Here is a 23,453-nt window from a genome sequence, read left to right as displayed (position 1 = left end):
TCTATGAAGAATGCACCATTTTGCCATTTATGTGGGATGCTTTACTTGACCTTAGTCAGCCTCTCATCTGGTGGATTCAGTGTTGGGATTCTTGCTGCTCCCAAACAATCTGTCAGGAAAAATAAGGTTGAAAAATCACAATGCTGATTTTTTCCTAGTTATTTTTATTTTAAAACACACGAAATAAATTTGGTTATTTATAAAGAATGCTGAATTAGAAAATGGAGCAGCCTTTTGGTCTTTGGGTTTTGAATGTTATATGGTGGTAACGCTATGCTGTTCACAGTTCCAGTTGTTGGAGGCCAATATTTAGACTTTAATAGCCTACTTGTCATACTACTAAACTCTTTCAGCAAGTCCTGTGTGAGAAAATAGCTGACCCCAAAAGATCTTTTGGCCAAGGCAGTGTTTTGTTTAGCAATGAGAAAAACAGCTATTCAACATTCAGTAACAGGTCAGCCAGTCGTGAAAGAAGAAAAAAAAAACAAAACCAAACCATAAAAGATGGTTGTTTTAAACATTATGACAAATTCTTTCTTGTTTTGGGAAGTAAGATTTGCATAAGCTTGTTTAGATAAAGCTGGATGTAAATATTTTTGGATTGCTTAATGTGAAATGATCTTATGCCCACCTTGCCAGTGGTCTCCAGAGTACCATAATATTCAAGTCATTAAAATGGAAAAGGCATCCTGGCAGGCTGTTAATATGATATAAATATCTGATGTTTTCATCCTGAGGCTTTCTTTTGGTGTTAGGAGTTCATTTATTTAAGCAAATTGGTTAGGAGACCAGTTTGCAAAATTGTGTGTTCTGACTGTTTGGCATTAAGTAAAGAATTAAGAATGTACTTGGGTGTGTCTGGGCTCTATATGCTAAATCTGTCATCTTTTACATGATCAAAGAGATTTATAGGCTGTGTACCAAAGACAGCTTTTTATAACTTTTGCTTTCATGGAAGTGGCTGAATGTGCCAACAGCTGGGCCTAGTGACATATTACTACTAATCAGTCCTTTCTCTGTGCTGCTTGGGTGAAGATTGCCATGACTCAAGATCTTGCTTAGCTACATTAAGCACTTCATGCAGGTAAAAATCCCTCATTTGTCGAGTAAATCCACACCTATGGTGGATAGTGCTGAAGCAGCTTTAAGCTACCCTGGTTTGCCACTGGAAGAGGAGAGAGATTATGATGTCTTCTCTGTGAGGTGGTAGGTTCCAGCAGAGGAGTAATAGCTTCTAAAGCTACTTCCATTACACCAGAAGAGCAGATCTGTCTAATCATTGATTCTGTTAGCTTCCATCTCATGGCATAACATGTGCTGTCACTGTGCTAAGCTGAAATGCTAATTTTGTACTCACACCTTTGTGCTGTGAGCAGTAGTACTCCTACTGACCTGACCTCTCTTCAGTGTTACCAGCCTTTTTGCTCTGTGTTCGAGCTTAAAGTATGTGCTAAATATTTTCACAGGGACTTCTCAAGCACTGAGCCCTCTTTTGAACTTTGCACCTCTGTGCAAACTAGCATATTTTGATATTTTACTGAGGGCTATGTTTGTTTGCACAAAATGAGCTTCTATCCAAAGATTTGTGTCCAACTATGCATGACCTTATTGGAAAAGCACGTTATTAGAAATATGAAAACAGATGGATATGATCAGAATCTTAGTGATTTGGATTGACTGCTAGTTCTTATAAGTGTGTCCAGTACTTTAAATTAAATGTCTTACTAAACTCATGATTGATGGCCATTATTTTTGTCAGTGTATCTTTTAAAGCTTTTTTTATTGCAATGTCATGCTAGCTTAAAAAATTGTTGTTTAATGAAACAGTTTATTTCTGTTGGATTAAAAAGTGATGTCTTATAGTAGGTACAACAGATCTACTTTCATGCACCATAGCTACATTTTCCAACATCTAAACAGCCTGAACCCCACATCAAAAACACCCTCTGCTTTAACCCTTTCTGTGATCACGCTTCTTACTCTATTAGGATGAGATAGCAGAAATGATGATGAAACTGAAAACTTCCACACGTCAGGTGGATCAGCTGAAAGAGGAGATCAAAGAAAAGGATATAGCCCTTGAGAAGGCACATGTGGAATTCCAGCAGTCAGAGGATGAGAGAGAGTCGATGAAAGTAAGACCCTTGATACAGACACTTTCTTGTAAAGGGTGAACTCTGTGATTTCCCAGACTGCATTGTGTTCTGACCTGCGGTAGTTGTTTCGCTGTATTTCAATAAACTATTCTGTACTTGAAGCACAAGATCTCAGCACGCTTTAGAGACACTAGTTACAGAAATCTGTGTATCTGACAAATTTAATCTTTGCCTAAAATTATAATTGTGATAAAGGAGTCCTGAACTGTCTGTTGGAAGCTTTAAATCTCTTGGTGACGGAACATTTTTTACTAAAAAGTTCCATTTTGCTTGCAGAAGTGTTGATTTCATGGATAAACTGATTCTAGCAAACTTTTTAATGCAGACCCTTGCAACTCAACTTTTTATTTTTAAGAACTTTTTTCTTTCTACTGTTTTTAAGTGCAAACCACATTGTATTGCACAATGTTGTATTTCTATGTAACTAGCAAGCATTAGTCTTTTGGGAGTTAGGCAGTGCCTTTTAGTAGGTCCCTCTGCACATGAAGTTATTGTAATATTGTGGTATAAAGCAGCAAGATTCTGTCTTAAATCAAAGGAATTCTAAGCTTGATGCTTGGGTCCTTCTTCTCAGTGCTGCTGCAGCCCATCCTTAGATAAGCTATTAAATTTGTGGTGGTATCTCAACCAAATTTGCTGTACTGTGAAAAGATTTATGGAGTTGTGTTCACAGGGGTTTATTTTTAATCTTCACTAAGCACTAAGGAAAAAAGCCCAGTAAAAATGCAAACAATACCCCCAAAAAACAAAAGTTCCCTGTCACTTTTCCCAATGTTTTCTTTTGTCAGCTTATTGCTTTGCTGCAATGTCTTCTTGCATTTTCAGCCTCTCTCAGCACATAGTTATGACAAGATATCAATAGGGCTTTGTAAAAGTGTGATGAATTTGTATTCTTGTACCTGATCTGTCTCAGAGATGTTCTATCAGTGATGGAGAAGTCAAACAGCATCTCACTCCCTGTGTGCAGCTTTCTGGCTTAACTAGTCCTCAATTCTGTCTCATCACCTCAGAATTCTCTGCCATTTATTTGACAAACATATGATTGCTGCATGGTTTACCCACTCAATTATTCACCAGCAGGTTTGTCCATACACTGACATGACATTACTGACTTGCTTCAGGACATTGTGGTCTTCTACCTGAGTGTCACTGCTGAGTACTAAACCAGAAAAGAATTCAGAGGCAGCTGATTGTCACAGGCACAAAGAACCCAATTATTTGTGTTATCAATTATTATCAATTTATTATTATAATTTATTGTTTATTATTGTTAGAAATTATTATCAATTGTTATAAAATATTATCAAATTATCCTGCTTGCACTGATGTGAAGGAAGTAAGAAAGCTGTTCCTGGGAAATAAGTTTAAAGAATGTGCTGAATCATGGAGGACTGGGATTCATAGGAACAAGGTTATGCAGACATGCTCACCTCAGAGCATAAAGGCCTTCAAAATGTGTAATCATGGTAAATGCAAGGTCTGTTAAAGCCAGTACAATGCCATCTTTTGGCTTCAGTTTGCCTTCATGCAGGGCTGCAGGTTAGAGTTATTAGAAAAAGGATCTGAACATTGAAAAAATTGTATCTGTAGCCCTTGAGATTGCAGCTGCTGGCAAGTCAAGCGATTTGTATAATTTTGTAGATGTTTATGCATATTTTTTCTGGAAATCTGAATATAAAATCTGACTTGTTATTTCAGTATTCTGTTTTCAGTCCCAGTTACAACTTTTGTAAAACTCCTGCTTTCCTCCCACCTCTAGTATAGCATATTGCTAAAAGTATCACTTGCACTAATATTTTAGAATCTAAACAAGAATTTAGTTTGAGTTTGGTTGAAATATTGGTATAGGTCCCATATACGTTATTTTTTCTTGCTGACTGTTCTTCAGTTCTTACAAATTCTCTGAACTGACTTCAGGTGAGCTGTGCTGGTTTACAGCAGTTTCAGACATGACCATTTTTCTGCTTGCACAGTGACTGTGTTTATTAATTTCCTTTCTCTTACCTGATGTACACAGACCCTTGTACTGTGGTTCTGGGCATATTTAATCTAACTGAAAATCCTTGTGTGGCTTTAAGTATTGATGTTCCTTACTATACAAGGCGGTTCAGATTTATTTTAACTCAGTGCGTTCCAGTGAGATTTGTTTATATGAATGTTTGCTGACCACATCTAATGCCACTTCTTGTTTACAATTCATATTTTTCTGACATAAGGAGACCATAGAATTGTGATCTATTAAAAAAATATTATCTAGTAATGCTGAACACAAGAGCAGTTTTACATTTGTGGGCAGCTTTTTGTACAGTGTTTATTGCATTTCAGGATGAAGTGACTTGCATTTTTATTCAGCTGATGAATTCTGTTGAATATCTGACACTGACTGAGAGAGCTATGTCTTACACATGTAGGAAAATGAGAATTTTATTAAAGAAAATAAGAATGGAACAAGCTATTTCATTATGATGATGGAACTGTTAGTCTTAAATCGATGTTTTTGCAGGTGCACCCTTCATCACAGCCTCATTCTTCCAGCATTGGATGATGCTTATTTTGAACATCATTCTTTATAAGGGTCAGAGCTGTGGCAAAGTCTTTGAGTTGAGGCTTGAAAGTTTTCATAGCTATGAAAATGAACTGTTGTCAGCTAGTTCCACCTTGGCTCTAATTGCCTAGCAGTGATAAAAGCTTCTAATAATCCAGGAAGATCCTACTAGTTTTTATCTACATACATGCCTTAAATTGAAGATTTTGTGACAGTGGGATAGAATGACTGGGCAGATTCCAGTGTTAGTTTGTGTTGGTGCTGTTCATTGCTCCTCGTCGCTTAGGGACAGCTCCTCTTTTCACAGTCTTCCTCATTTACACATCCACTAAACAAAGTGCTGTGGCTCTTAAATCTTGCTCTTCCCTTCCTGGTTGCCACCATTTTTTTATTCCAGTCTGAACTCTTTCTTGAGTTGATGCTGCTTTGTATTATACAGCGGAGATTGTTGCCCTTTTCAGCAAGGTGAACTGTTCTTTCTCACATCCCAGACTGACTGTGAATAACAACTCCATTGAAAAGCTTTCTAAATATGTGCTGTATAATTAAAAAAAAGGACATCCCTGAATTACAACCTGAACCATTGCCATAGATAAAAATACTTCCAAATTTCTATTGTGTATAAGACAATTGTATTAAAATAGTATTTGCTGCATTTCTCTATGGGTCTTCATGCTTGCTTATCTTGGTGATTAGTTCTCAAAAACTAACAAAATGTGTACCTCTCAGGAAGGTAAAATAAAGTATGAAATATTTATAAGTAACTCTTAATTGTAGGTTTCTGTAATAGGAAGTTATTAATTAACAGTTGCTCACCTATATTTTTTATCTCCATCAGGCTGAACTGCTAAAGATGACAATACAGGCTCAGGAAGCCAAAGCCTATATTAAAAATCAGGAGGCGGAAGAGAAAAAACTCCTAAAAATCATTGCTGAAGCTGATGCAGAGAGACTGAAGCAGAAGAAGGAATTTGACAAGGTTGGAATCCCTAATTTGAGTTTTCAAATATCCTGCATTCTGTTCCTTCATTTGTCCAGTGTATTTTTAAGATGAAGATTCTTAGCTTCTGTGAATGTGGGAGTACTAAAGCTTTATACTGCCATTAAAACCAAAATTTTAAGATCCTGAAGTGAACGAAATCTGTAGTTTGTACTATTCAGGTGACCAAACCCTTATAGAGGAAATGATTAGATTCTTGCCATATTTCTTTAATTAATAACAATGAAAGCTCTTAACGCCCATGATTTGGACTGATGGAGCATAGTCACGTTACTCTGGGATTGTGTGGAGGAAGTGTGAGTGACTTTATGGCTTTGCTCCATGCCCACAGGTGCTCTGTGAGAGACATGCCCTGGGGACCCAGCTTATTCGCCGCAATGGCGAGGTGGCGCTGCTCTATGAGAAGATAAAAATCCAGCAGGCCATCTTAAACAGGGGCGAGAGCGAGTACCGGCAGAGGGTGGAAGACATGCGGATTCTCAAGCTGGAGATCAAAAAACTTCGGCGTGAGAAGGGAATACTTGGCAAGGGTGTAGCTAATGTGCAGGAGCTCAGGTAGGAAACCCAGTGGAATACATTTCCATAGTGACTGCAGCCATGATTTTGTGTTTGAGACAGAAAATATAGTTTATATGTAGTAAAGACTTGTATCAACTTTGGAGAAGGGGTTTGTTTGGTTTGACCTCAAACACAGACTGGATTAAATTAATGAAATAACTTACTAACAATTAGGAAAATTGAAATATAGTAATGAGGAAAAAAGGTATCTTGGCCAAAGTTGAAATAACTTCCGTGTTTCCCCTTTTACTGTGAGTTACTGCCTACAGAATAAACCTGACAGCAGCAGAAAAGGTGTTCACAGTCCTACATAGAACTATGAAGTGGTACAAGGCCTAGATTAGTGGAACTCCTTTTGGTTAAGCAATCCACGGAGTATAGGAGACGCATTCATAACTTGACATGTTCATATTCACTTGATATATTCATAACAAAACCCTGTTTTCAGAGCTCTGTCCTTCCATATTTATATGCAGATCTTATGATCTCTGAGAAAGTTTAGTTAAATTTTCATTGAAGGTTTTGTTTCTTTAAAATAGCAATTAAAATCAGCCCAACCTGATTTATCTCCTCCTTCTCCAGCTTAATGCTTCCTTTATTGTTTACCCCTCCTGTATTTGAGGTGTATTCTTTCCTGATGAGAAACTGTGGACATTTTCTAAAAATCAGTCTTGATTTGTAAGGAGAGGCAGTTATGTTTTTAGCAGATAACCATTGTACTAATTCGGGGTAGCTATCACAGTTTTGGGTGAGATCTTTACTTTATCAGTGTGATTCTGTGACTTTCAGCAGAACAAATTAACTTCAGTCCATGGTCAGTCCCATTGACTCCAGTGGAATTATGCCAGTTTGATTTGGTGAAACAGAAAGGAGAACTGGGCACACAGCATTAGCAATTGCAGTTTTCATCGAATGACTGCAGATAGGAATGGGATTTGAAGTTGCTGCCCAAATGCATTCAGCTGAAAGTCTGTTACTGTATTGAAACTCAGTGATGGTATTGAAGTGTAGTGTGCTGCATGCCATGATGGGTGGATCAATTCTTGCTAACTGCAGCAGCAATCTCATACTTTAATGAAGTCCAAAACCATCATGAAAACTGCCTGTCGAAAAGATTCCATTTATCACTTGTGCTGCTAATTAGCTTTCCCGATTTGCCAATTGGAAATGTGAGGTTTTTTTCCTTGTTCCATAACCTTGTCCAACCTCACAGTTAAAAAAAGGCTTTTTTCTCTCTAGTGAGCTAAATGCAATTCTGAGCTTAGTAGGAAGAGATTCAGTGGTGGAGGAGGCACATCACAGTCTTTCACCCCCTTTTGACATTGGAGAATTTAGAGGATCCCATCACTAAAGTGATAAGGGTCAGATAATTACAAAATGTGCCTTTTCTTCCTGCCCTTAAAACCCCCTATCCCCATCATAAAAGCCTAGTTGTCAAAGAATCTTGATAGTGCTCAATTAATTTTAAATTCAGCAACAAGTCACTTCTGAAATTCCTTGAGGAGATGTAATAAAAGAAATCAAAGTTCAGTTCTCTTAGGAACAGTGTCCATCATACTTAGGTCCTAGAGTGTGTTTTATTTAATGGATTGTGTGAGCTGTGTAGATTTAAAACCTTTCAAACACAAGCTGTTAGATTCAACACAGGGTAACTGGATATGACCCATAACCGATTTGTAGGTTTATGAACTAACTGTCCTGGCTTTAATGTACATGGGAAGATGTGAAGAGTGAGATCTGTGTAGTCTCCATAGTATGTGGAGTAAATTCCCTGGAAGACTATTTTCTGAGCCATTCTTAATGAAGCAAGCAAAGAGGTCCAAGTGTGTTATTTTATGGTTCCACCTGTTTAGTGGTGTCATGTTGATACATTTTGCCACCACAGTATTGCTGCAGTGGCTAAGTGCCTCTTTGTGCTTTCCATGTAGTGCTTCCCATGCACCATAGTGCACCATAGTGCATGGGAGAATGATTTGTTAATGTTCACATTAGTGCCTTGGTCACATTGAAGTATTTTTGGTGTGTTTTTTCTTTTTATTTTATGCTGGTCTTCAGATGGGAGTTTAATCACATGCAGAAGGAGCTGTTAAGGGAACAGACTCGGTGCAAAATTTTGGAAGAAGAACTGCAGAAGCCTTTGCAAATTCACAGATGGAGAAAATTAGAGGTGATGTGTGAGGATTTTGTGTTTCCAAAGCCCCTATTATCACATCAGTGACCCAGCAAAAGCCTATTTCATTTACTGTTATGCAAATGATATGAAGGGACTGGGAGACTGAAATTCCCATAGTATCAATGGAATCCTTACCTGCTGAATGCTTTCCTTGCACAATGCAATCAGTGTTATTTTTGTGTCACTTCCTCAATGAAAAATTGCAGGAGGATTTGTAAAGAGACAATGAAGTGCTAAAGGGAATAAGAGTGCATTAGATGAATTCAGAAGGAGGCGATTCCTTAACGTGGATGGTGAGAAATAAGATGATAGGGGAAAGATACAATCCTACCCTCCCCAAGCAGGGAGATGTATATGGCAAGAAAGGCTAATAGAATAGGTAGACTGGAGAATGGACATCACATCTGAGAAAAAACAGAATGAGTCCTTCACATAAACAGTAGTAGACTTCCAAAGATAGTCATTCCAGGTAATGTGAGTTCAGCTGCTTTACATAAACAGCAAATCTAAGTTTTCACATGATTTGAACCTGCCAAGTGAAGGGGAAAAATAAAAAATCCATCAAGCATAGACCAAATATATGAACATCAGTTGGCATCACTGGATATTTTTGATGTAAGTCAGTGCCATCTGAGATTCCTCAGTTGCATGCATCTCTGATGTGATGCCAGCCTGGGTTGCTTAGCTTCTCTAATATTGAGTGATAATGTGCTCTGTCCCTGAAGAAGCAGAGCTGAATATTTTGACTGTGCTTACTAGCATGATAGTGAATTTCTGATCTTTCCATACTGAGCTTAAACTTGGATGGTGTGATTAGCTTTTCTCGTGGAAGGGAGATATAATGCAGGATGGTGAACTAGGTTGAACACATCTAGGTACAAACTCTAGCAGTACCTTGTAACAAAGAAAAATCAGGCCAGTCAAAACATCCAGTGATGGGAAAATGAATGTATGAAGAGACTGGTAATGGGAAATCATGTCTTTGCATTCTAGGTAACTGGTTTGTATTTGGAACACAGAAAGGCCAGCAGATGGCAAGATCCATATGAAATAATCCTGATGGGGTTTTGGTTCAATTCCTAATGAACAAACACTTTCATATCACTACAGTAGTCACAAATTGGCACCATGCTTGGGCAGTGCTATAAAAAAATCAAGGACTGAGTGGATCATGAGGACTGGTCTACTTTTTAGCCTGGTTTCTCAGGAAATGATGTTGTGTTGTGAGCACTGCATGTTTATCTGTGTCAGTGTCCTAGTTATGCTTGAATTGATTAGTCAATTTAGATAAAATCAGACAAAAGATTAAGAGCAATGAGATACCGAGTTCTTTATAAGCTCAAGCAAATATAAGAGAGCAGGACTTTATTGGAGCCTTTACTGCAGTGTGAGTTTAATCCTTATGAGACACCCCATGAGAGAGGAAAAAACAGACTTGAAAGAGGTGTTATGAGTCCCTGGGTGAGGAAAAGTTTCAGTCAGAGTCTGCCCTTCATTGAAAGATCCAAGAAAAAGACACAAAGTACTGGGAAAGTAAGCTGCACTGGCTCCTCCTCACAGAATTATTTCTTTGCTCCTTAGAGCTTTCTCCAGATTCAATCTATGCCAAAAGAATGAAAAGGAAGGGATGGAGAGACAGACATCTACTAGCTCCTGGTATTACGGGCTATGTAGGTAGAGGGCACAGTACAGTGCAAACAATCTGTCAGCATTTCAAGTATTTAATTCCATTGAAGAATGGGATTTCACATGTATGGACACTTTAGAACCCCATAATAATTCATCAGTGTACCCCCCAAATTTGTTGCTCTTAAGTTCTCCACCTGTTTCAAGAATAAATTGTAGTTAGTATTTTTTTTTTTTTTTTTCAATAGAAAAATCTTCTCCTTAGAAACTAAGTTGGCACTGTTTGCAGTTCTTGAACAACAGGAGGTACTTGCACTGCTCTTAATTTGCCAGTGGACAGTTCCAGTTGCTGCTAAAGTGATATATTAAATTTCAGGACTGCTTGTATACATGCAATTAAAAAAAAAAACCAAAAAACTGAATGCATCTTCTGCTAGCGCCCCTTTTGTACTTGTTACTTTTGAACACTGAGATATTATGGTTTTCATTTGCAAAAAATAAATAGTAACTTGTTATGTATAATTTTTGGGACTCCTCTTTCCTAGGCCAGCGACCCCACTACCTATGAGCTGATTCTGAAAGTACAGAGACTACAGAAGCGACTTATCAGCAAGACAGGTGAAGTGATAGAGAAAGAATTTCTCCTTCAGGTACTGCAGCATCATTATTTTGTTGCATCTCATTAATATATTTGACTTACTCTGCATTCTCTGTCTACTGACATGTGCTTCCTGAATGTTATTTTGCATGGCCTTTAGGTAGCTTTAGATGGCAGCACTGACTCACTGGAAGAGAACAAAAAGCATCAGATTAGTTGATTTTTATATTCTAGTTACTGATACCTGGTCAGCTCTGTAAAATACAATTAAAGGTTGGCTTTAGCTTATTCATGTCATAGATTAGTCTTCAGGTCAGTCTTAGGCTATTTGAAAGGTTTTTCTGTGTCATTTTAAACAAGTATGTTATGACCAGAACATGAAGGAAAATTCCTGATTGATTCCATTTGTGCTTAGCTTGGCTTTTGGCAGGAGGAATCCTAAACAGTTTGTGTGATTTAGATATGCTGCTGTCTGGGGCATGTTTGATTTCAAGGTTTTTGTGCTGAACTTTGCAAAAAAAAAAAAATAGATATCACTCACTGGAGAGTAAAATGTGACCTGAATCTCCCTCTGTCTTGAGAAGAAGCTCTGCAGATCTTATCAAAACAGGGTTTGTCTCTATTTATTGTTTCATGGGAAAACATTGATCTGAAAATTCACTTGAATGTAATTTATGGTATATTATTCCTCTGCTTGGAAAAATGTGATCTTTGTTGCATAGCACTAAAACGCTGTCAGTGAAATAGTTAGCTTAAAATGTAGCAAAAATAGCTCCAAATTTACTGTGCTTTACACATGCACAAAACAAATTCTGTTAGATTTTAGATAGTCTCTATTGCATATCTTGCCTTATCCTTAGTATGCTTCCATTTTGCTATTATTTTCAGCTGAAGAACTGAGATATAGAAGTATTAAGTTGCCTGCACAAGAAAATCTTTGAAATAGCAGGTATTTGAGCTTACATTACTGTAGTAGCCACTGGTATAATCTTTCTGTCTCTGCAATGGTCCTTCTATGGCAACTCTATGATGTTTTTATTATTTTTCTATATTTAAGACAGGGTTTGGCTATATAAAATCTAATTATTATAGCTAGAATTGCTAATGAGTTCCTTTGTGTTCTTAATTCAGGCACCAATTTCCTGTGTAACAATGCTGAAAGGAAGGTTTCCCTTGGAGAAATAATAGTGAAGGCCAAAAATATTATTCTCCACATTGTGTTCAGGGTTTTAACATCAATGTTTCTGAGCTCTTTTCTGTTTTTCCACAGTGTTTTAAGTCCTCCACAATGACTCAAAAAGGGCTCTTTCATAGCAGGGTGTGGATATGAGGAGGTAGCCAGAGATGGAGGACAACCCCCAGTTCGTTCCCTTGAAGGGCTCTAAGTGCTGCTGGGTAGCTCACTGGCAGCACTTATTAAGGGTACTAGCAGAGCTGCTTCTGCTGAGTGTCTGGATAACCTGGTACCAGGCATTTCATTATTCTTTGGACTAGTTGTCCATGATATGATGATCTCTTTTGTAAAATCATACCCTGATACTCAGCAAAACAAACCCCTCTCTAATAACTTACTAAACTGATGTTACCAAATTCCAAACTGCTGTGGTGAAGGGGTGAGCCTAAGGAACACTTAGGAAATAAGCAGAACAATAACATCAGATTTCTGGAGAGACCCGAGTTTCACACACCAGGAGGGTGTCTTCACTAGACCACCTTCTGAGCAGTTTGAAAGATTTGAAGTGAAGTATTTGAAAGGATTTGATCCTGACTGAAGTTTAGAATTATGGGAAATAGCAGTAATTTAGCTCCAATTTCAAGAATTTTTTTTTCCCTTCATATAATTTGTATGTTGAGAGAGTTCTTCTCTCTTTCCTTTTTCTTTTATTTTTAAATCCTGGAAAACCCTCCATGCTTAAAGGCATGCAATATCTTTTTAATATGGGTCTCTCCTGAAGTCAGCTGAGCTCAGTTCAGTCACTGCTCATTTGCAGGATTAGGGGAATTGCTGATGACTGGCCTGTGCCTACTTGGCAGAACATCCCCCATACTCAGAGTTGGAGCCTGCAGACTGAGGGATAAAAACTTATTAGGTCAGAGAATCACTGCTATCCCTGTGTTATGCTTGCTTGCATAAGTCACACTTCACTCCCAGTCATCTTCATTCACATCTTGCCCTGTAACAAGGGCATAGCCATTGGGTGTACCAGCTTTAAAATTATCTTAATCTCTTGCTTGCCATACGTAATCTTTGTTCATGTGTGTGGTTATCATGCTAGCAAATAGGATATTTGTTTAAGGTGAGCTTGTGTTGTGTCTAATGTGCATATTATGTAACATAAATTCCCTCACATTAAAGTGTGTTAATAAAATAGAGTTCAAAAAACCTTGTGTGTTGAATACTGAGTATTAAAAATACCTTTGGAGTTTAGAAATAACCCATGTGAGGAAATGGTTGAGCCCAGTGTCAGCAACCTGCAGTTTGATTTGTAGGGTATTCACCCTGCTGCATACTCATGCAGAGCTGTAATGTTTTTATAAGGGAAAAACAATTCCATTTTTATTGTATGCACTGTAGCTCTGTCTTCTTTTTTTACTTTTTGGTAAATGGTCTTTCAAATAAAAGTGCAGGGAACAAGATTTCGGCTGGATATATAAATGGAAATTTTTGCTAAATAAGGATCACAATATATAGATTCATGTAGAAAAGCATCAGCTTACTTTACCTGCTTCTGATGTGCCTTTGATCATATCCTTTTTATTAGCTTTTTCATTGTTTCTAACCTGTCATTTCTTTAAAACTGAGGCAGATGTAGAAGCAATCTACAATCCATGCTACTTGATTAAAAGAATGATTTACTGTGTTTCAGTCAGAAAATTTAGATTGCTGACAATACAGGAAAAACCCAGCTTGACTCTAAAATCTCATGCAAAATTTCATCTTAATCTCTCTTAACCAGTCATCAGGGCACATTTTTTGGATCAGACATATGCTGAGAGATAGTGAATATGCAGTATGCTGAATGTTTGGCTTCCTTAGAACAGCTTTTCAGAGCTGAACATTTTAATAAAGGTGTAAAAAGATTTCCTATGTTAGAGAAATTACTGAAGTCTTGTTTCTGATTTATCTGTTCTCTGTCACCACAGCATCTTGGGTTATAAGGTATCAGCTCTCATATACCAAATAAATGTGGTCATCCTGGGATGCAACTTTGAAGAGTAGCTGGTCATACTTTCTCTTTTAATTCAGGTATTCTCACAGTTATGAGCTTCTGTGCTAATGAAAAATGCTGTCTTAAAAACCAGATCCAAACCTGAGGTCTTGAATACTTTTGGTTTATAAAAATCCAATGGTATTTTTTCCAAACATAGGAAATGTTATTTGAGGGATAGCCAGTTTTCCTGTCTGAGTTGTTACCTTCCTTCTGAATTTGTACAGTCAAGATAGAGCATGTTTTTGGTTCTTTTCTAAACTGTTGAGTAATATTGCAGGGCTTTGTGGAGCAATACATTGTGTGTTATCCCGGAGATCTCATGGATGGGTGAAGGTATTTGTGAACACATGTGGGATGAATGACTTGTTGTAAGGCCACAAGGAATAATTATTAATAAACAGGAGTGCTCTGCAAATCCTGACTGCAAAAATACAGTTGCTCACTTTGCATGTGGGGCAAATCCCTCATGTGACTGAAGCTCTGCTGTGTGCTGAGCAGTGATGTGGTAAACTCGCAGTGCAAAGTATTACCTTGTTAGGATTATGATTAGTGTGGTTTTAGGAACTTATCCCATTAAAAGTGAATTATGCACTGCTTTATTTGTTTCAAATTTAGTTCTTCAGAGCGAACGCCTCTAATTTGATTTTATGTCTGACTGAGCAGAATTTTATTCAGCTGCATGTCTTGGAATGGATAACATCATAAAGATTCACATTATATGTCACTTACCTCTTTTGTCAGTCATCTCAGAAGACTGTTCATAAATGTAAATGTAAAAGAAAGTGCGATCTAGATTATTTGTTCAGGGAGGCAAAGGCAAATGTCTTATTTAAGCCTTGCATTTAGTAGTGAAAGCATTGTTTTTCTGTACATACGTATTGCTTGAAGTTGTGAGCAATGAAAGCCCAGGACTGGGCAGCCAGGATGTGATGCTGTGCTGGCTGTGTCTTGAGCTCATAGTTCAAAGAGTGCAAGGGCAAAAGGCATGATTAGCTCATGTATCTGACTCAGAGATTACAGCCAGATAGCACCCACATGTCCTTGCATTGAGCCAAGTTTTGAGCTAAGTTTCAATCCCTCCAGAGAACTGACTGTCCCAGTGACAGAGAGTAGGAGGAATTGAAGGGATGCTGCTGTCTCCAGCCCTGTTCCATTTCAGGTATTGTGAGATACAGGGAGGGGAGAGCGAGAGACTTTCTCTGTGACCTTGGGCAGGCTACTTAGCTTTTGCATGCCTCACATCAAGTAAAAAGAGAATAAAATAATTTCCATTCTTATATTGTTGTGTGAATGAATATATTAGCGATATGACTCAATTCAGTAGCGAAACACTCAAAATAGGCAGATGTTTTATTTTATTTGTGCTAACTTGGTAGTAGAGCTGTTCTATCCAGTTTGAGGTGCTCGTTGCTATAGTGTCTGAACATATACATAACCATCTTTATTTCTCAGAGCTGGTACTATAGTTTCATAAAGAAATCTGCTTTAGAACAGTGTGTTACCGTGTGGGTTTATGCAGGTTGGCAGCTATTGAAATCAAAGTTTTCTCCCAAGAAATGAAGGAGCTTGGGGGATTTGCTTCCCTGTATTTGTTATGCATTTCCCCCCATTCATTATATAATTTTATATTTTTTTTAATCTCGTGGGCTTTTTTTCAGCCCACTTTATGGGAGCCTAGTCCTTTTGAAAATAATTTCTCTCCCTAGCTTGGGAGTTTCACGAGGCATGCTTCTGCTAAGTTCTTCACTCCTCTCACAGTGCTCAAGTAGCTTCCTCATAAGAGAAATGTGTGCCTAAATGCTGAGTAAGAGATTTTCTTATCAGACAACCTGCTAGGAAAAAGAAGATTCTCTCCTATCCCCTACCTTTATTTTGGTATCAATAAGGCCCAGATGAGTATTATCTTAGATGTTATCTTTGCATCTTCAAAATGGCTGAGATTTATTTTACCCTCCCAAATTTGATGTTTATTTGTTTTTAGTGCCCAGTGTAGATTCTACTTGGATTTGAGAGTATAAACTACTTGCGTGTTACAGGTAGCGTACAGAGTCTGAGCTGAGGATTTTTTGGCAGAATTGTCTATTTTCATAAAAAATAACTGCAAGTCACTTCAGGGAACTAATGACTGTGGAATCCCTAAAAGTCTCTTTTGACTTGCCCATTATTGTTCCTCTGTCATCTTGTCTTTAGAGAGATTTCAGCAGAGGTAGCTTGGGATAGTGCTTTGTATGCACTGAAACTTACAGGTGAACTGCAAAATCCACTGCCAAACTGCAATCCTTTCTTTACTGTTTCTTTTTCATTTATATATGAAGTCAGCCTTTTGAAGGGATTTTCCATCCAAAAATGAAACAGGAAATTTTCTTTTTAGCTTTTTATAGTATAGTAGGACTTGGTGCTTTTCTATCTCTGTTTCCTGGAGGATTTGACTTCCTCTGGAAGCACTGGATTAATACCCTATCTTGCAGCTCAAGCTAACAGTTCTCTCAGCCCTCAATTAAAAGGGTGAGTATATTGAGCTCCAGGCCTTTTCTGTGTTTAAAAGCCCCATTTCTACCAGCAAAAAAGTCACTTTTCTGATTTAGCTTATAGCAGCTTTTGAATGGCAGAAGAATTGCCTGCCAGTAAAATTGCATCTAATTGCATAGGCAGTAGCTGGCATAAACAGATCAGCACAAAGGAATTGAACCACTAACTGAACTGAAATTGGCCAGAATAGTAAAAAACCACAAGAAAGAGCTCTTCAGGTATGTAAACAACAAGCAGAAAGAGACAGAAAATATTGGCCCACTGTTAAATAGGAAAAGTGAAATAGCACCAATGCTTTAAAAGAGTGAAGTATAAGCAAGGACAAGTGTAAGGTCTTAAAGCTGGGAAGTTCAATCCAGGAGTGCAGGACAGGCTGGGATCTACGTGGTTGGGGAGCAGCTCTCTGGAAAGGGACCTGGGCATCCTGGTGGACAACAAGCTCAATATGAGTGAACGTTCTGCTGCTGCAGCAAAGGGCAACAGGGTGCTGGGTTATGTCAACAAGGGCATCACTAGCAGAGGTTATTCAGCACAGGTTATGTCAGGCCACACATAGAATACTGTGCTCAGTTTTGGTCCCTTCTCTGCCATATAGAAAAGACAGGCTGGAGTGGGTCCAAAAGAGGGCCACAAAGATAAAGGATTGGGAAGCTTGCCATATGGCAAAAGTCTGAAACTACTGGATTTGTTTGGCTTTGAGAAAACAAGGCTGAGGGGAGACCTTATAACCATGTTCCAGTATTTAAAGGGTGGTTAAAAAGAAGGTGGAGATTTTCTTTTTACAGGGAATCACATGGCAAAGATGGGGATAATAGGTTCAGGTTACTCCTGTGGAATTCTGAATGGACACGAGAGGAAAGTTGTTAACAATGAGAACATTTGGAAGGCATGGCAATAATCCCCCTGGGGAAGTGGTGCATTTCCTAACACTGGACATTTTTAAGATCCATCTGGACAGGGTATTGGGTCATCTTGTCAAGATGGTGCTTTTGCTGAGAAAGGCTGGACCAGATGATCCTTGAGGTCCCATTACAACCTTCTATTATATGATTCAGAGATTTAAAAGGTGTCAATTTAAGATCTAATCCCAAAGCCCTTGCAGGAGTGGTCCCATTAAAGGGACAGCAAATTTACTGTTTGCTCTCATATGTGGTCACCAATATAAGCAAATGGGAATGAAAGAAAGGTTGGACCATATAAATCTTGAGGTTTACTTCCAACATGGTATTCTATGATCCTGACTGAGAAACCCAAGCTGCCAAAACTTCTAGCCTTTGATCAAATGGTTCCTGGGCTGGGTGGGAGGAGAAGGGCAGAAAAATGCTTTCCTGTCCTTATAAAAAACTTAAATGTTGCTATGTACATTAAAGAAACAAGAGAGAACACAGTACTGGGTGGAGTGTGAAGTTTGAGGTTATGGCTCCAGTTCTAAGTTGGTGACCGGAATTTCAAGGGATTTGCATTGAAATAAAGAAATGGGAAATACCATAAGGATTCAGGCCTAACATTTACTTTTTGGCTTTCAGCTGGATATGAATCATAAAGAAAAAGTTTACTTCCCCAGTGTCATGCAGAATTAGGCGGATGTGTCAAAGGCACACAGTAAGAATAGCCTTGATTTAGACTCCAAAGACAAGCTCTGTTCTTTTTTCAAATGAAAAAATGTGTGCCCATGAACTCTGGCTGCAACCCAATTCTAACTTGTGATAGATAAAAAATATCTCATTACCAGCTCAATATTATGATGCATAACAGTCTACAGAATTAGTGCCATCCAAATAATTTCAGTCCAATACCTTGAAACTTATTTGAATTGGGATCTCCAATGCAGTGACATATGGAGGTACTAATGCATCGTCACCCTTTAGAACTACTCTTAGATTCTTTCCTTCTTGTGCCATTCTTTTTTTTTCCTTTTGTTGTGTTTGAAAGGTTCATTGCTAAACTAGGACTTTGAGTGAGGATTTTAGCTTTGACTTGAAGTGGAGATGGTTTGTATTTAATATTGGTTTTAAATTGAAGGACTAATGTCTTTCGGTGATTCTATGCCTGGCACAATGATTTTTCCATGCAATTAGAATATCTCTAGTGTCTTTTGTTCTGACACTGATAATTTTTTCCCAATTAATTTAATTATTTAATTTTTAAAAAATTAATTGTGTAGCAAACAGGGTTCAGTGAGTAGGGCAGAACCACTCACAGTAAGCCAATTGTAGGATAATTGTGTTAAATCTTGGTGCAATTTACCAAGGCTCGTATGCAATCCTGTGATGATGTAGTAAGGAATCATATCTCAAAAACATTCAAGGTATGACTCACCTATGTGAAGGTCTCTTGAGGGTCTACATATCTACCTGAAAGTTTTGTGTAAGCTTTAATAATTCAATAGATATCTGAGGAATGTTCAGTTCTTGCCCTAGCTCTCCTCAGAAAGGAGTTGATTTTGTATTTCTGCATATCTCCAATACACTTCTTGGTGCATTAGTTTATTTTAGACCTTCTAATCTCAGTCCATCTAGAATTAGAAGATGCTCTATGCTATAGAAATTTACAGCATGATAAACTGCTCTTAAAAACACAGTGACATTTAGATTCTTTCCCTCCTCCCACGTATGTTGCAATTCAAGTGGAAGAGAATAAAGTCTTCCCAGAAAAATAGCCTTTTTTTTTGGTATGTTTGTTTAAACAGTGTTTTGAAAAAAAATGGATAGGAAGTATGCTGATCACTTTAATGTCACCAGGTGGAGATAATTTGCTGCTCTTTAGGGTGAAAAAATAATTTTCCAATAAAAAATAGTGCAAATATTTCTGGCACTGAGAAATGGGAAGCAAAGCAGATTACCTAGTGAGCAAACAAAATACTTTTGGTGAACAGTTTTCTTAGTGGAAGAGATAATTTTTATTGACTCTCTGTGAAACTACCCCACCCTCATAAATAAAACAGATTTCCCATGATAAATAGTTCTGGACAGAAGCAAGGTGCAAGTTTATTTGAGAAAATAACTTCTGGGGTTCTGCACCATTTTTTGTTCATCTAATGATGTTTTGGTCAGAAATATTCAGTTGTTATTTACAAAGCTGAGGAAGTTGCAGGCAGAGTTAAAATCCTTTAGGGTTTATAGGTGGCAAGTATACATGAATGCTGAATCTATCTTACAAGTTTTTTAAAATAATTGATATATTTACTTGAGTTTGAGCTTGAAAAGAGAACTCTGGTGGGTCATCAGATGTCATCCCTCCTCATCACACAAGATTGTTTTAGTTACACAAATACTATCCTTCATAGATGAGTATCAAGCACAGTTTTGTGTCCTGCATTCTAATACATGTACTCCCAGTTCATGAAGTTTAGCATGCCCGAAGAGGTTGTTGTCTTCAAGTGCACTGTGGCTTATTGTGAGTTTTCTCCTACATTTGTAACCTCCTGCTGTAGTCCAGGCCTGCTATTTCTGAAATGCAAGGAGCAGGAGTATTGACACAGCCACCAGCATGGTGGTCCTGGGGGACGGGGAGACTGAGTTTCATTCCTGTGTGTCTTCAAGGAGTTTTAGTGAACTTTGGCAATTCACATTACAACTCTTTGTGTCCAGAACTCTTGTAGAATGAGAAGAGGATCACTGCCCTGGCTGGAAGCAGTTCTTCAGCATGTGTACAATAAAGATTTAATACCATTCAGATACAGAAACAAGGATACCATATAAGAACCTAAGACACAGCACTGTCATCTGTAATTTGCATCAGCAAAACAGAAACAGTGATCACCAGTGTTTCATTCAAATACGTTATATTTGGTTTGAACCCAGAATCCTGAGTGTGGATACCTTGTATCATTAGACTGAAAATATTTTGTAAAATGACCCAATCCTAAAGTTCTTAGTCAGAATTGCCCTTAACTTCAACATTAGTTTGCTAGAAAAAAGCTTGGGTAAAAAGTTCAGGAATTGTTCCAGTAAATAACAACTGAAAACAACCTTGTTTACTCCTCATTCCTGTGTTCAGCATGTATCTGAGAAGGAAATAAATCTGCTGTGCACCCCAGGGTAAAGTATATTAATCAACCAGTTATCTTGTTAAGGGAAAATAAATGACTTGCTGTGCTGACTGAATACATTGCAGCGCACAGACTTTGCAGTGCTGTAGCAATCCGATACTGACTGTCAGCCATCCAGAATCTGCCAGAGAAGCTGAAATACTGCAGGAGTGCAGCAGCAGTGTAGCAATACATTCACAAGCCCATATTCTAAAGGGTGGCCCAGAGCTAGAGGTACATCTTTAGTATTCACCCTTTGGCAGGTGTTCTTGTGTTAAGATAAGGGCTGTTCTGCTCTTCCCTCAGCAGCAAGATATGGACAAACTACAGCATCCCAGTCAGTGATGGATTATGCTCTTGTCTGACAGTTGTAACAACAGTAACACCCCCCCCCCCAAAAAAAAAAAAAAAAAAGTAATTCCATAGGGACAGACTAATTTGGTTTTATTCCAGTTCTCTTATTTTCATTCTTACTGTGAATGGTGCTGTTGTTGAGGGAACACAGGCAGAAAGATGCTGCAGCTGTTTTGCAGCTGTTAGAGAAAGGCAGGCAGAGTCACTGTGGCTAGTTGGGTTTTTTTAGAAGGCTGGCTTGAAATGGTACATAGGAGGACACAATCAGGTGTAGAAAGAACCCCATTTCTCCATTTTTCTCTTGAGACATCCAGAAATGTGCTGCTGAGGGCACAGGAGCCATGAACCTCAGTAGGGAGAGTCTGTGCCAAGGAGGGTGCATCAGTCAGCCAAGTCTGCACCTCTTGGAGGCTCAGAGCTCAAGGCTTCCCATGCCTGTCTAAGCAGATACAGCTGTAATCTTAAACAGGGGATGGGACACTTGAGCACAGCAGTTGTCTTTACATGGACATTAGGATTCACTGTCTTTCCCCTTCTTTTAGTCCTGTTTCTGTTTCTTTGAATTTTAAGAAGCAGGCAAGGGGAGCTGAAACAGAACTCTTGAACAATAGCAGAGGTTCAGCTCTAATTACAGTGAGTTTGAAAGAAGCCATGCATTAAAACATTCATGATTTCAGAATTGCTGTGTGTATTTCTTAGATGTACTGTTATTTCTTAATAGGTTCCAAAGTGTAACAGGAGACTAGTCTTTCTTCCCTGAGGTACTTGATATATGCAGGGGAACTCTGCTGTCCTGTCAAAAAGATGTATGTAGGCTTTTCTGCCTTGTTAGACAGGGATTGTAGATTTAAGTGGTGGCTTGACTTTGAGACAGCTGTTCAGAGGTAGCAATTCCAGAACACCAAAGGACTTGAAGCAAAGTGCTCTCATCTTTCAGGGAAATCTAAAGATCTAAGTCAAGCAGGTAACTAAAGTGATGTAGGTGCCTAACTTAAAAATAGATATTTCTAGAAGGAGCTCTGCAATCTCTCTGACCCTTTGAGGTCATCTGTCAGATCAGTCTGAAGTGAGAAGAGAAGCTAGGTGTACTGGGAATCCTCACCCTAAGCTGTCACCTGCAGGAACAGCTAATAATTATCAACAGAGCTGTGATAATTCTTTGATTCATCTATAATTTTAAAAATCTAAATGGCTATTGAATAGCTGAAATACATGCCATTACACTGACATTAAAATACAGAGGTTTTTAAGTCAAATACTCTAGATCTGAAGAAGAGACTTGGTTTTCTTTTTTTCTTAGAACCCTGCATAATGCAATTATGATACAGTAAAAGGTTCACTTAGAATTCACTTAGAATTCACTTAGACTTATTCACTTAGAATATTTAGAAACCTTGTTGATAAGATTTGTATCAACCTCCGATCTCCTCCAGGTCACTTTAAGACAAATTGCTACTAGAATGCAAAACAAAGGTTTGTTTAGAGCTCTCTTCATCCCAGCTGTCAAGCTGCAGGCACTGTGAAAATAGTTGGAATATTTACATCAATCCACATAATGTCAGGGGTAATTCTCACCTTCAAGGAACAGCTCACTTTCATGGGTGTATGTGTGTGTATTTCTGCTCACACATATAGAATAGGAGATAATTGATAATCTTCTGCAATATAAAGTAGAAACACTGTGATTAAATGAGCTACTCTGATTAATGATTTTATAAACTCTTGTGTAATGTCAATAGTAAAAAAGGTACTGTAGCTGTTAATTCAGCAAGACACATCCATGCCATTTTCTTTGGATAGATTCTTAACCTTGTGTCTTAGAGTTCAGAAGTTGAAAGGAGTATATGTATTTATTTGTTCATTGGAAAAAATGCTGTTTTCCTACACCCTTATTAGGGAAGATCTGATAGTAACAGTTTCTAGCAATAATAATAAAAATAAGTTGCAGCTGCACTCCAGGTGGAAATGTTCATACTTTGTTGTTTGTGGAAGATGGTGATACTGCAGCATTCAGCTCTTGCTGTTGCAAAAAGCCAAGGGTGAAGACCTTACAAGGTGCTCCAAGGTTTCTTTCCTCTCTCATTAAGCCCTTTTGAAAATGCCAGTCGATTTGGTGCAGTTTGCTCTGTGCCAAGGAAACACTGAGAAGCATTATTATCAACTGGAGAAATGAGTTACAAGTGTGAGTGGTGCAGATTTCACCAAAGATGAGACTATCCCAGCCTTTCCTTCAAGCTGGTGGTTTTCGCAGGAAAACCCAAAACATCTAACACAGTGTTAGTGTTGCCTCACTGTGAAAGGGCCTCAGTGTCCTCTTTCAAACGTAATTAATTTATCCAATAACAAACCTCACACATGTGAGAGATTAAGAAGTGTCTAGGTGATAATGAAAACAGGAGCTGTTCTAGGGAATTGCATCCTTGCAAGGGTGTTTGCTGATGGATGTGGAATAGACAGGAAAGAGCAGGAGCTTTTGGAAACTGTTTACAGAGAAAGTTTATACTGCACATTTCTCATAGTGCTGGAGGCAACTTCCTTCTGTTATTATAAAATTTCTGAAAGTCACCATATGCTAATTTTTTTCTTTACCTCATAAAACTTTTAAAGATAGATGTCCTGAGCCAACAGCTACTGCTAGGTATACACAACAAGTAAATGTAGAGCTTATACAG

General features: G+C 38.2%; 1 protein-coding gene across 5 annotated transcripts in view; it reads left to right on the top strand.

Annotated features, from left to right (window-relative positions):
• Nucleotides 1–23,453, top strand: part of CFAP58 (cilia and flagella associated protein 58) — a 56,875-nt gene that overhangs the window by 22,267 nt on the left and 11,155 nt on the right. For 4 of the 5 annotated variants that reach the window (XR_008438211.1, XR_008438210.1, XR_008438209.1 and 1 more), the window contains exons 11-15: nt 1,989–2,135; nt 5,540–5,680; nt 6,033–6,256; nt 8,315–8,426; nt 10,604–10,708. Coding sequence is in view for 2 of the 5 variants with exons in the window: in XM_053984311.1 (XP_053840286.1) it covers nt 1,989–2,135; nt 5,540–5,680; nt 6,033–6,256; nt 8,315–8,426; nt 10,604–10,708 (729 nt within the window). In the remaining 3 variants the exon portion in view is untranslated. Of the gene's footprint in view, nt 1–1,988; nt 2,136–5,539; nt 5,681–6,032; nt 6,257–8,314; nt 8,427–10,603; nt 10,709–11,544; nt 11,606–23,453 lie in introns of all 5 variants that reach the window. The other variant, XM_053984312.1, reaches the window with a different exon arrangement.

The sequence above is a fragment of the Vidua macroura genome, chromosome 8, assembly GCF_024509145.1.
Source record: "Vidua macroura isolate BioBank_ID:100142 chromosome 8, ASM2450914v1, whole genome shotgun sequence".
Lineage (NCBI taxonomy): Eukaryota > Metazoa > Chordata > Aves > Passeriformes > Viduidae > Vidua > Vidua macroura.
This window is presented reverse-complemented; position numbering and strand designations above follow the sequence as displayed.